Source organism: Pelodiscus sinensis, chromosome 4 (genome assembly GCF_049634645.1).
Source record: "Pelodiscus sinensis isolate JC-2024 chromosome 4, ASM4963464v1, whole genome shotgun sequence".
In the NCBI taxonomy this organism is placed as follows: Eukaryota; Metazoa; Chordata; order Testudines; family Trionychidae; genus Pelodiscus; species Pelodiscus sinensis.
The window spans coordinates 34,212,702-34,226,866 of NC_134714.1; the positions used below are offsets into that span (position 1 = coordinate 34,212,702).

Below are 14,165 nucleotides of genomic sequence, written 5' to 3' on the forward strand. Positions count from 1 at the left end.
AGATGGTTCCTTAAGGGTCCTAGGATGAATTTTACCAGGCTCTGCTGAGTTGAATACCTCAAACTTATCTAAATGGCTTTTGATCTGTGCTTTCCCTATTCTGGCTTTTGTTCCTTTCCCCTTGTTAATATTATGTGTAAGCTGTGATTAGATACTTCATACAGTTGCAGCAAAACAGACATTAAAAACCTTGGTCTTCTTGAGGTTCTGTATTTAGCTCACTTTATTTCTCTTAAAAACCATGAGCAGTCCTGCGACACCTTAGAGACTAATACATATATTAGGTCATGAGCTTTCGTGGAGAGAATTGACTTATTTCTCTTGTTCAACACATGGAACAAGACATAGAAGCAGTTCCCTAATCCCTTTGTGTTGCCACAACCTCTCCTAAGTCCCTGTGCTGAATACCCCCAGCATGGGGAAGCCTGCAGTGGGTGCAGAGCATGTACAACTGGCTTCTAGGCCTCACTCCCCACATTTCCAAGTATAGGAGTCATTGTAGGATGTGGAGGGAAAGTATCCACTGTGATTTAACAATCCCAGTCTGATGTACAGTCTCAGTGAGACCATACCCATTGGAGCAAGTCGGAGCAGCCCGTAGTCTGTTCTGTTCTACCTCAGAAGTGGGACTGCGAGTTGGGGAGCTGTGATCATCGCCCTGTCAGCTATTTCTCTACATACCACTGGTTCTCCTGCACTCAGTGTGTTGGTTTGGAACAACTGACAGCTCGTATCCTCAAGAAAAGAAGTTGTAAACCAGTACCAGGCCTACTTGAATCCTAGGGAGGGGAAGGAGGGAAAAGGGAGAGGAGATCCAAAGGCCATCTCCTCAATCAAAGGAAGGGGCCAGAGTACCCAGAATACAGCCGGATGCAAGGATAACAAATGAAAATAGGGGAACAAAAGTGGAGTTTTTGAAGTATTGAGATCAAAAGTATTAGTATATGAACTGTCTTGTGGGACCAGTCAGAGGAGGAACACAGACTAAGTAGAGTATTTTAGGAGAAAGAGGAAAGAAATAAAGAATCAATGCATCTCAGTCTCACCACACGGAGCATCCCCACCTTTCCGGTATGACACAGCATTTCAGCAATTCTTCCTTGTTCTCCTCCTTGCTGTCTCATTGGTCTGGTGCAGTGGTTAGAACCCTGCACATCTGCAGTTAACCATTTTAGATCCACAGAGATCTGCGTCTGTGGATACATATCTTTGTTTATAATTTCTGAACTGCGGAATGGATGTGGATTCAGTTTTTTTACCTGTGCAGGGCTCTACATGATGCATGCGTTCTCAGATGGTCCGGCTGCAGTTTCAGGGGGTCCACCCATGGGGCTGAAGCCCACAGCCCCATGTGTCTGAGGACCCCTGGAAACCTGCTCTCAGTTCCCCAGGGGGCCACAGATGTCCTGTTGAGAACCACTGCTGTAGAAGGTGCAGATGAAGATACAGATCCATATAGAAGGTACCTGCAGATCAGCTCTAAATATGGTGACTTGGGTCTTACCCAGGTCTCCCTATAGTTCCCCCTCTTCCAGAGTATCAGTGCCTCAAACAAATAATGTCCAACAACCTAGTGGCAATCAACACAATATCTTCCATCCCTCCTGAAAATCTTCATCTTCAGGGCAAAGCCCTCTTCAGCCATGCAGGACTTCCCCCTGAAAATCCTCAGCAGTACTCAGAAACCACACAAGAATACAAACTAGAGCAACTTCTAGTTAATTTAATTAAAGGTAATTTTATCAGGTAATTTAATTACACATAATCTTTACATTGCACAGTAGAGTCTAGTTTTCCAGGACATTGCAGGGTTTAAAGATGCTTGTATATTCTAGTGAAGATAAATAGTGGGGGGAAAAAAACAAAAAGTTGTTTTAGATTTCTGCAGTAGGTTTTTAGTGCATCCTACGTTCCCCTAGTTCTCTTTCCTGCAAATCACCAACCTCCAGGACTGCCTTCCTGTAATCTTACTCCCTTTTCAAGTCTTCCCTGCCCTCTCATGCACTTATTCCACTCTTGTAGCTTCCCCACAATTCTCCCTTCCTTGAGCTTTTGTCAGACCCTTCCCATAGGGCAGGAACTCCAGATCTCCACTCTCATCGTTCTTCTCCCAGCTGAGCTCCTCAGTGAGCCTGATAGATCCTTCAGGTATAACAAGTCAGTGCTAATTAAAGCTCTCAGGCCATGTTTACCTTACAAAAAATTAAGTTGACCTAACTTGTATAGATACAACTGTCATGTAATTACATTGTGTGTGTGTGTGTGTGTGTCAGGGCTTTGTGTCAGTAGTGCGGGTCCTATCAGCATGTGTCTATTGTAGTCAGTGTGGGGCATTGTGGGAAGGCTCTAAAAAGCCAATAACGGCTGACATAAGCAATGCAGCGTTACTGATACTGTGTTAACCTAACTACATAGACCCCTTGACTTTACACTGCTCATGAAAGTGAGTTATTAAGTTGCCTTAGCAGTGCAGTTGCATTGGCAGGAGTGAAATGTAAATGTAAGCTTTTATAGTGAAATGTAAACTTTTATAGTTTGGTGCATGTAAGATGCCTTGTGTTGACCTAATTGTGCAGTACAGGTAGTCCCCGGGTTACGTACAAGATAGGGACTGTAGGTTTGTTCTTAAGTTGAATCTGTATGTAAGTCGGAACTGGCATCCAGATTCAGCCGCTGCTGAAACTGATCAGTTTCAACAGCGGCTGAATCTGGACACCAGTTCCGACTTACATACAGATTCAACTTAAGAACCCCAGGCGTCCCCAAGTCAGCTGCTGCTGAAACTGATCAGCAGCTGATTCCAGGAAGCCCGGGGCAGAGCAACTCTGCCTCGGACTTCCTGTAGTCAGCCGCTGGTCAGTTTCAGCAGCGGCTGACTTGGGGACGCCTGGGGCAGAGCAGCTCGGGTGCTGCTGGGTTGGTCCAGTAGCGCGGCCGCTCCTCGGCGCTACTGGACCAACCCAGCAGCACCCCAGCTGCTCTGCCCCAGGCGTCCTGATTCAGCCACTGCTGAAACTGATCAGCAGCGGCTGAATCAGGACTCCTGGGGCAGAGCAGCTCGGGTGATGCCGGGTTGGTCCAGTAGTGCCAAGGAGCGGTGCTGCGGGACCAACCGACAGCGCCCCACCTGCTCTACCACAGGCCCCGGGCTTTGTTCCACGTCTCCCTGGTCTGCTGGGGGGGGGGGCACTAGCTGCGTCCCCCCCCAGCAGACCAGGGAGACGCTGAGCAAAGCGGCGGAGGACCCGGGCCAGACCCGCGGCGCTTCCAGATCAGCGCCGCGGGTCCGGCCCAGGTCCTCCGCCGCTTTGCTCCGCGTCTCCCTGGTCTGCTGGCTCCCCCAGCAGACCAGTGAGACGGGGAGCAGCTTTTCTCGCCCCGGAGGAGGCGGGCGGCGGGATCCGCGTAACTCGGGGACTGCCTGTATACACTCAGGGTGTGTCTAGACTGCAGGCTTCTTTCGAAAGAGGCTCTTTCAAAAGCATCTTTCGAAAGAGCCTCTTTCGAAAGATCGCGTCTAGACTGCAGGCGGATCTTTCGATAGAGGAAATCCGCTTTTTCGAAAGAGAGCACCCAGCGAGTCTGGATGCTCTCTTTCGAAGACAGCCTCTTTACATTGAAGAACGCCTTCCTTCGAAAGAAGAACTTTCGAAGGAAGGCGTTCTTCCTCGTGAAACGAGGTTTACCGCCATCGAAAGAAAAGCCGCGTTCTTTCGAAATAATTTCGAAAGAACGCGGCTTGAGTCTGGATGCAGGGGAAGTTCTTTCGAAAAAAGGGTACTTTTTTCGAAAGAACCCCTGAGTGTGGACACAGCCTCAGCCTCTACCTCTATTTAGCCCCTTTTCAGTTGGGGTGCCATTTATACACTCATCACAAGATGATTTGTTTAACTTTATACTTTGCAAAGTTTACTGACTATTGTACAGTGTCATTCACTACTTTCAAATGATAGACTTCATCGTTATGGAGTTATGCTATACAGAGCTCATCCATCACACTGTACTAAATCCTTTCATCATCACAAGTACTTGACTCCTACCTGTTGTTTAATTTCCTTAGCTGACTTTGGAGACTACGATCAGTATGAATCTCAGGAATTTCTACAAAGATTTGCCTTGTTTCCTGTGGTAAGTTCTTTCTTTAGCTGCTTTTCTGACATTACTGAAAGAAAATGTCTGATTTGGAAACTCCTTCTGTCAGACACAGAAGTGAGCAAATGCTATATTGACAAATCTCTTGATCAGAGAAAGGTATCAGCAAACGGATACATGCTTATGTTAAGGCTGAGAGCTACTACTACTTTGTCATTTACTGCTGCCAGACCAATCAAAGCATAAATATAAGGTGCAGATGTTCTGCAAGTATAAATTTAATTAAAGGTAATTTTATCAGATAATTGAATTACACACAATCTTTAAATTGCACAGTAGAGTCTAGTTTTCCAGGGCATTGCTGGGTTTAAAGATGTTTGTATATTCTAGTAAAGATAAATGGTGGAGGAAAAAACAAAAAGTATGTTGTTTTAGATTTCTGCAGTAATCTGTTCCCAGCTTGCTAGCCACAGTCTCATCTGGAAGTCAGGATCCAGTTGAGTGAAGGAACTGAATATTTTATCATTTAGAATTCCTTCTACTAGTTCATTAACTAAATGCTGCTCTTTAAGGGTTGGTTACAAGAGGAAAAAGTACTGGAGGAAGCAACACAGAAAGTGGCCTTGCTGCATCAAAAATACAGGTAAGAGTTCATAAATGCAGAAATTGTGAAGCAGTCACTTCAGATCTAAGAGCATGTCTATACTACAAAATTAAGTCAATTTAAGTTAGATTGACCTACAGCCATCACAGTAATTAAAATCGGCTCTGTATGTCCATAGCGTATGCTCCTTCTCTTAGCAGTGCGAATCCTCACTTAGGGATATTAAAATGTACGGTGTCAAGTATCAGAGGGGTAGCCGTGTTAGTCTGAATCTGCAAAAGCGACGAGGAGTCCTGTGGCACCTTATAGACTAACTGAAGTGTAGGAGCATAAGCTTTCGTGGGCAAAGACCCACTTCGTCAGATGCATGTCCACATGCATCTGACGAAGTGGGTCTTTGCCCACGAAAACTTATGCTCCTACACTTCAGTTAGTCTATAAGGTGCCACAGGACTCCTCGTCGCTTTTATTAAAATGTACGTAATTAAATCACTGTTTCACCGCTGAAAATTACAGTGGTAACACAGGTGCATGCAGGGTGGCAGTCGGCTCCCCGGGAGCTGGTGTGTGCAGAGAGCCAGCTTTTAATTCCTCTCCCCCCACATGCTTCTACTTGTCACCCTGCACTGTTGCCTTTAATACAGAGACAGCAATGCAGGGCAGTAGGCAGCTCCCTGGGAGCCAATGTTCGCTTGCAGCCAGCTTTTGAGCCAGCTCCCAGCATGTATCAGGATCCTGCACATAACCATGAACATTAACCAATGAGCCTAGGCTTACTGGTTAACCGTGTACATGGTTACACTTTCACATCCCTAATCCTCACCAAGAGCACTTGCACAGACTGAAGTGTGGCATTGTTGGTCACTGACAGCTGGATCCCCACAGCCCCAGGGCTGACAGCTGGAGCACTGATTAGGCATCAGCTAGAGTATTGTGTCCATTTCTAGGTGCCCCATTTCAGAAATGATGTGGACAAACTGGAGAGAGTTCAGAGAAGAGCAGCAAAAATTTAAAGGTCTAGAAAATAAGATCTATGAGGGAAGATTGAAAAATTAGGTTTTGGTAGTCTGGAGAAGAGAAGACATGGAGTAGGGGACATGATAGCAGTTTTAAAGTACTTAAAAGGCTGTTACAAATCAGTGGAAGAAAAATGTTCTTGTTAACCTCTGAAGATAGGAAAAGACACAATGGGCTTAAATTGTAGTAGGAGCAGTTTAGGTTGGATAGCAGGAAAAATTTCCTAACTGGCAAGGTGGCTAAGCTCCCAGCCTGTCAGCTACCCCCGCCAGAACAGTTGCATAATCTGGTCTGGGAGTCCTGGCAGACTGGGGGAGGAGAGGCTGTCCATTTCTGCCCTCATCCCACGCTGTCTCCCAACAGATGTGGCCTCAAGGTTTAGTGGGTGGGGGGGAACTGGTGCAGGGCAGCAGCAGCAGTTGGGCCTCCCCCCACACACTTCCCACAATGCTGGGAGCTGTGGGGAAGCAGAACGACTGTGTCTGCCTAGTAGCTGCGAAGAGTGCAAAGAGGTCAAATTTCTGCTGCCATCCCATGCCAGGTACCCCTTGGTAATCTCCGAGGCCTCATGCCTTGGGGATGGGGTGCCATGGGAGAGAGGAGGTGAGACAGTGGTGGGAAATGTCAGGATTTGGAGGAAAGGAACTGACAGCCCCCTCAACACACACACATCTCAGCGGGACTTCCAGGCCAGATTGTTTTACTGCTCCCACTGGGGATGTCCCACAGGCTGGGAGTTTGAGACCCCTGGTCATTATTGTAGGATGCTGTCTCTCTCCAATTTCAGGAATACAGGTCTCCAAATCACTAAAACTATAGGTGCCACTAATAGGGAAGGAATAATTAGGAACAGCTACTGCTCACCTGCCAGAAGCGTTTCCGCCAAGTCAGAACTGAGGCAGAGCTGGGGATGAGTAGTGTGGGGAGAAAATTGTTCTCTCAGGGCTATGCTGTAAATTTTAAACTTCTGTGAATTTGTGTGGATATTGACAACTAGAGTAAAGCCATTTTGAAATAGTACAATGTACTTTGTAACATTGTTGCTTATCAGAGACGAAAATAAATATTGTGGCTGCATTGTTAAGGTTTTCATGAAGTCTTATCATTTAACCTCTTGCTTTAGTTTAATGGAAATTGTGGCCACAATTATTGTTGTGTGTTAAGAACTATAACTGTACTAGGAAATCTAAAGGTAATCTTTGTTGCAATATGTTTACAGTCTAAGTCACAGAGAATAAGACATGGTGCACTGGGAGGACCAGTGTCAGATGAGAGATTCCTTGTGGTGTTTTCCTGATCTCTTTTCTTTTTCTCTAGTTAAAATAATATTGGGCTGGAGATAGTTTGATGTGGCTCGGTGTTGCGGGTTTATTTTAAGCAGAGTGGAAGCAGTGAGTCTTTAGACAGAATTTGAATGAGGAGGGGCTGAGGATTGATATCAGGATTGAGGGCTTGTTCTGTACAGAACAGAAAGAAGAATGTAGCTGGGAGTGGGGGAAGTGCAGGAACTGAGGTCAATGTGACTGTAGGAGAACAGAGGAATGAGAAAGGATGTAGTAAGAAATGTTTCTGTGTACTGTACCGTGCTGCACATGCTGTTTGTGCTAAAGAAATACATAATCTGAGATGCAGACTGGAATGGAATTGTGAGTTTCAAGCTTGGGCAGCATGCTTCAGAGTAACACATGTAGGAGTGTCCCCAGTTGGTACAAATTTAGAAGCTGATTACTAGATCAAAAGTTACTGTTGTGTTTATTTGTAGAGGCCTTACACCTCCTGATGCAGAAATGTTGTATATGCAAGAGGTAGAGAGAATGGAGGGCTATGGTGAAGAGAGCTACCCTGCAAAGGTAAGGAGGGCTTTAATGCTCTGCTGTGTGTAGGCATCTTCATATCTTTCTTCCATTTCAAATAAAAACAAGAAAATCCAATGTATAAGATAGGGATGTAAAATCCCAATTAAAAAGTTAACTGGTTAAACTTTGTTTACCTTAGTAAGCATACCCCTGAGTCACCTGAATCACCCCATTGACATCACTGGGATTACTCTGGTGCATAAGGACTGCTGTATCAAGTCCTGTGTTTGTGCTACATGGCAAGGAGAGGTCATCATATAAAACAAAAGATTAAGATTTGCATTGCCCATGTAAGAACCCTTCTGTGACATCACTGAAGTGAATAGTTGCTGCTACTATAACGTTAACTCACAATGTTTCTTTCTTCTGATTTCTGGTTACTGCTTCTAGGACAGCCAGGGAAGTGACATATTCATTGGGGCATGTCTTGATGGAATCTTTGTAAAACACAAAAATGGCCAGCCTCCTGTTATATTTCGGTGAGTATTGTTCCCTGTCAGAAGAATGCAGATGAAATACTTTGGAAATTAACATTATATGTACAGTCCCAGTTGCTTTCATAGGCTACGTCTAGACTGGCCACAAATTCCGGAAAAGGGATGCAAATCAGGTAAGTCAGCATAGGGAAATCCGCGGGGGATTTAAATATCCCCCGCAGATTTAAATATACATGTCCGCCGCTTTTTTTCCGGCTTGGGGAAAAGCCGGAAAAAAAGCGTCTAGACTGGCGCGATCCTCCGGAATAAAGCCCTTTTCCGGAGGATCCCTTATTCCTATCTTCAGCTTGCCTCCCCCCCCCCCCAAGATTCTGGTGTGTGAGGGGAATGTGGAGAATGTCTTTTTTCTCAGTTGGGGGCCATCTCAGTGAGGGGTTGTTGTTGTTGATGTTGTTGCTGTTTTGTTTTTTTCTTCTCGTGTGTGGCCCCTGACTGATTTTTCTGTGGATCAGCGGCCCCTGACCCCAGAAAAGGTTCCCCAGCCCTGTTGTAGATCATTTGCTGCTTACAATTAGGCTGTAACTGATAGTGAAGTATGCAATCTTCTTGGACATTCTGACAGTTAGTTAAACATTTGTTAAATATTTTACCATGTTAAGCATGACATTGAGACATACCTATCTGAAGGCCAATTCCAGTAGTCCAGATTTCACCTGTAGATGCAAGCATGAGTCTCAGTGACATGAATAAGGTCTTCATGTGTGCATCCCTGGGCAGAATTTGGCCTACCAAGTGAATGTCATGTAGCAACATATGTAGAAGGCTATTTTCAAGGACATTGGTAGCTTGTAGTTATCACTGAGGCCAGATAGACATTGATCAGATAAAATCCACTGTGAACAAATTAAGTTGTTCACTGAACTGGGGACCAAATATTGGAACCTCTCTGCAACTCCATAGTAAGTGGGCCATGTACAGTAACTCTCTATGGGGCCTTAGTTCTGAACACTGTTACCCGTCTTCTCACTCATTTTAACCAGGTCTTAATAGCTCTGAGCATTTTTAAGCATTGCTAAACATAGTTTTACTTGTACAAGGAAGGCTACGTCTACATTGGCCCCTACTTCGAAGTAGGAATAAGAGATCCTCTGGAAAAGGGCTTTTTTCCGGAGGATCGGGGCCAGTGTAGACGCTCTTTTCCGGCTTTTAGAAAAGCCGGAAAAAAGCGGCGGACATTTTTATTTAAATGCCGCGGGGGATATTTAAATCCCCCGCGGATTTCCCTATTACGACCTTTAAAATTAGCATGCCCCTTTCGGAAAAGGGGCCACCAATGTAGACATAGCCGGAGTGATTAACTTTCGAGCAGTCAGGCCATGCTAGTAGCTAGTTTCCTGTCTTAAATGTATTAAAACATGTTAATCCATTATACACATTTACACATCCTCTAAAGAACTACAGTTACATCCCCATTTTCCTTTTAAGAATAATGAGAATGAAGTTCTAGGAGTGATGAAATAAGTTATACATAACTGTATACGTAAACTATTAATCACTGTTGCAGAGTTTGCTATAATTGACTCAGATTGTACATGGGTGAGTTAGCAATTATTCCTCATCCCGAAGATAGGTTTTGTTTTTCATTGATACTTTCTGCTCTATGAAAATTCAGAGCTTACTTGTAGTGTCTTCTTGCTTTGTCCATAGGTGGCATGACATTGCTAACATGTCCCACAACAAGTCTTTTTTTGCATTAGAACTTTCAAATAAAGAAGAGACCATCCAGTTCCAAACTGTAAGTGAGTGAGTTTTTATTTCTCTCTATCTCAAGCTATACAGGTTGAAACTCCCTTAATTGGGATGTGGCAAGACCAGAGAGTCCCCGTGGAGGGCCAGTGGCAGGGATCCCTATGGGGCCAACAGAGCAGCGGGCTGCCTTCAGTGAGCTGACAGAGGGGCCACCCAGCGTTTGGCAGCTGATCTGCTTAGCAGAGTTAGGAGACATGCGCATGGCTGCCCAGTGGGATCCATGGCACACAGCTTCCTGGTGGGTCCCAGAGCCCCGGTTCAGCGCATGCGGTTGCCCTGTGGGTCCTGGATCCCCAGCACAGTGCGTGTAGCTGTCCGGTGGGACCTGGAACCCACTGTGTGGCACGTGTTGCTGCCCTATAGGTGCTGGAGCCAGGGCAGCGATGGCTGCTCAGTGGGGTTGGCAGGGCAGTGGGCCAGCAGGAGGTGAGGAGCCGGCGGTGAGGCCAGCGAACTGGGTGGGGGCCAGCATCAGGGGGTCCAGAAATGACCTCCCCTGACCTGGCAAAATCCCTCATCCAGGACCAATCAGGTCCCAAGGGTACCAGACTGGGGAACTCCAACCTGTATAAGTAAACTACAAAATAAAACAATCCCCCAAACTATATTTTTGTCCAAAATGTTAATTTTTTCAACTTTATAGTTATGTGGAGATTTTTTAGTTGCTGTTAAAACACTTGTATTATGAGGGTGACACAGATCTAACATTTTTAAATTCTATGGCTGCTTCAGCCATTTGTATACAAAAGAAAAAAGGCATTAAGAAATTTTGTCTTCCACAAGTACAGCAAAAGTGCTGAGCACTCTGATGTGACCCAGCAAAGTGTTTAAGCGTGTGTTTAAATGAAGACTTTTTAAATCAATGGGACTATTCACATGCTTAAGGATAAGTCCATGTTGAAGTGCTTTGCTGAGTCAGGGCCTGAGCGCTCAGTGTCTTGCAGAATTGAGTCTTTAAAGTATTTGTCTATTTCCTTCTTCGAGGCTATAATTTTTGTAATAGTCTTAAAGCGGGAGTGGAGAATCTCTGTGCAGCAAGCGGTTTGTCAGGCTTAGCCGCAAGTGGGCTGCCAGATAGTGTGTTTACCTGAGCATCTTCAGCCACAACTACTCAAGGCTCCTAGTGGCTGTAGTTCACTGTTCTCAGCCAATGGAAGCTGCAGGAAGTGGTGACCCAGCCTCCACCGCTTCCTACAGCTCCCACTGGCTGTGAACAACGAACCATGACCCTGGAAGCTGCAAGCCATGTCTTCAGCTGCTCAGGTAAACAAACTGTCTGGCGGCCCGCTGACCCTGATGGAGTGCTTGCTGCCAGTGCGCCAGAGGTTCACCACCATCTTAAAGTGTGATATGCATAGTACGTATAGTTATTCAATGTACTGAGTCATAAGATTGTCTTCAGTAGAAGGCTGCCGTTTTCAACTTGTTTTAGTCTAATGAAGTGTTCATGTTTTAAGCAGATGGATTAATCCTGCAAATTCTATGGGTCCTAAAAAACTTTCATATAGAAGCTGCTACATCAAAATGAATTGAATCAAATCTTGTTCCGATGTAAGTCAATGGTTAAACTTTCACTGACTTCCATGGGGCCAAGAGTTCGGCTTGTATATTTTAGCCTGTGTATTTTTGTTGTATATCTATATATTTTGTTTGACAGGAGGACATGGAAACAGCAAAATATGTGTGGCGGATGTGTGTGGCCAGACACAAATTTTACAGACTAAATAAATGTAGCCTGTAAGTAGAATAGCTTTTTGTGGGGGGAGGGGGGGAAGAGATCTCTGTTCCCATAACAAACTTAAATGTTGTGTAACATCTGTTATTTACTACTTTTTTAGAACCATGTTTCTCAACCAGTGGTACAAGTACCTTTAGGGGTACTCGAGAGAAGTCTGTGGGGTACGTCAACACAACTGAAATTTGGAGAAAACTGAATTTTTGTTTTAAGTTTTACAGTGCTTTATTATTTCTGTACTTTTTACACCCAAAATTGCATTGCCTGCCTGGCTACAATTAAGTTGTTTAAACAAATGTTGCAATGGTCGAAAAAAATTTTGTGTCTGAAAACTGTAGGTACTGGGGGTACTTTTTTTTTTTTTTTTGAAAAAGAGGTACTTTATTTTAAAAGGTTGAGAAACACTGTTTTAGAATATACTAATTAGTGACACTGTTTGTTCCTGATGCTTTTAATCACATACTTATTCTCAATGCCAAAGTTAAGAATATAATTCTCTTCTTCTAATAACTGAATCTCAATTCTGTAAGTGTATTTACTTGGGCCATTAATGTGAAGGTGTTTGTGAAATACTGAAATCTGAGACTCTAAATGGGCTTTTGACTGAACTTGTAATAGGACACGGTAGTTAGTTATTTCCCAGAAGCAGGGGAGTGAATGTAGTCTTCTTAGAAGATGCTAGATTGGCAGTCTTATAGTATGAGGCCCTTTAGATATCCACAGAATCCTTGTAGTTCAGTAATCATAAGAGCAGAACAAATTAAATATAAGTGAAAAGATTAAATGTAATGAACCAGTCTCCACACTGCAAATCAATTTTTTCACCTTTTTTAATTCTGTCATGTTATTCTTGATTTACATTAATGCGAGACAGATAATTGAGCCCACTAGTCATTTAATTCAATTTCTTTGGCATAGTCCAGCAATAAATGACTACTTGTGGGTCTATTGAAGTTAAAGGAGAGATGATGGTAAATATCCACATCACAACCCCCTCCCCCACGAGGCACTAATACTGACACCTTTCTTATCACTCTCAAAATAGTTGAAGAATTGGCTCGGAATAGAGACCAAACTAGCCTCTCATACCTCATGGTGGTTGCCTTCTGGTCAGGGATGAAGCATATTGGGGAGGTGGTGTTTGTCAGAAGCTTTAAAAAACAAATTCCCTAGACCAGTAGTGCTCAGTCTTTCTTGCTTGGGATCCCTATGTCAATTTACTGGGATATCCACCTGTTTAACAAAAGCGGCAGGTAGGGAAAGGGGGGGGAGGAGCAAGGTAGTGCTGGGCACCAGGCTAAGAAAACCTCTGTCCCACTCATCTAAGTTCAGTTACAGTGTCTTCTCTGCTGGTAACAAGCACCTTTTTTCCCCAATGTGCTAGTTGACTGTCTCCATTTTGTCTGAATATACCTTGTCTTTAGAGACTCCCCAGACTCTCCACCTGTGGAAGGCTCTCAGAAACCTTTCCTCATTCTTTCCTTTCCACGCTTTCCAATTCTTTCTCGTCCTTCTCTTCCCAAAGGGTGAGCTGAGAATAATCTCTTTCTGAAATTTTGCATGCCCTGGGTTGATATTGTGAAGGTCAAGACTATAACGGGGTTCCAAAAAGAACCAGATAAGTTCATGGATGATAGATCTATAAGTGGCTATTAGCCAGAATGGCAAGGATGGCTCTGTTTCTCAGAAGCTGGGAATGGATCACTTGATGATGACCTGTTCTCTTCACTCCATCAGAAGTTTCTGGGACTGGTCACTTTCAGAAGACAGGATACTGGACTAGATGGACCTTTGGTCTGACCCAGTCTGTTCTTATGTATTTGTATTGCTGTGGTATCTTTCAGGTCCTTGTCTTACTGCACACCGATGGATATGGAACCAGTATAGTGTGGGGGGAAATGGGGACTGCTGACCAGTCCAATGCACAGTGATTTGGCAAACTACAATCTTGTCTATACTCTAGAAGCTACAATGTTTGCCTTATCTAAACTTTAGATTGTTTAGGGACCCAGAATGAGCATTCTGCTGCTGTTTATTTCTATAGCCTAGTAAGTATTAAGGACACATTACAAGCTATTACTGTATAAAGACAGACATCCAGGACAGGGAGCCTACAGATTACCACTTGGATGAGACTTTATAAGGGGTTGAAATTTGGAGCAAGAGCATGGAAATCCCACCTTTCTCCCTGCCCACTGCATGTGTGAAATTCAGGTCCTGGTCCGTTCCATGCACTGCTGGGGGAGTTTGGTGTGCCAGAGCATTCAGCATCTTGCTAGGATACTGAACAGGAGGAGAAGAGGCACTGAGATAAACAAGGTGTTTTTCTTTCTCACTCCCCATCCTATTTATATGTTTGTTTTCATTCTAGCGACAGTGGTGATTTGTGCATAGCAGTTGCACATAGCTCTTCCCTTTGGGACTGTGTAACATAGGGCCTGATTCTGTGATGTGCTGAGTGCCCTGAAATAGGCCCAATCCTTTAAGGTGCTCAAGTTGGCAAAGTTGTAAAAATCTTTGCTTATCGTATGACTTGCTTTGTAGACAAACGCAGGCTGTTACAGTGAATCCAGTTAGAAGGAGGTCCTCTGCCAGGATGTCTCTGGTAAGGTTTT

At 44.3% G+C, this 14,165-nt stretch overlaps 1 protein-coding gene across 2 annotated transcripts in view; it reads left to right on the forward strand.

Moving 5' to 3' along the window:
• PTPN21 (protein tyrosine phosphatase non-receptor type 21) overlaps positions 1-14,165 on the forward strand; it is a 71,102-nt gene that overhangs the window by 29,410 nt on the left and 27,527 nt on the right. Inside the window, exons 5-12 of one of the 2 annotated variants that reach the window (XM_075926744.1) lie at positions 4,061-4,128; positions 4,665-4,735; positions 7,476-7,563; positions 7,960-8,048; positions 9,714-9,801; positions 11,473-11,552; positions 12,975-13,076; positions 14,095-14,155. In XM_075926744.1, the coding sequence (XP_075782859.1) occupies positions 4,061-4,128; positions 4,665-4,735; positions 7,476-7,563; positions 7,960-8,048; positions 9,714-9,801; positions 11,473-11,552; positions 12,975-13,076; positions 14,095-14,155 (647 nt within the window). The remainder of the gene's footprint in view (positions 1-4,060; positions 4,129-4,664; positions 4,736-7,475; positions 7,564-7,959; positions 8,049-9,713; positions 9,802-11,472; positions 11,553-12,974; positions 13,077-14,094; positions 14,156-14,165) is intronic. The other variant, XM_075926745.1, reaches the window with a different exon arrangement.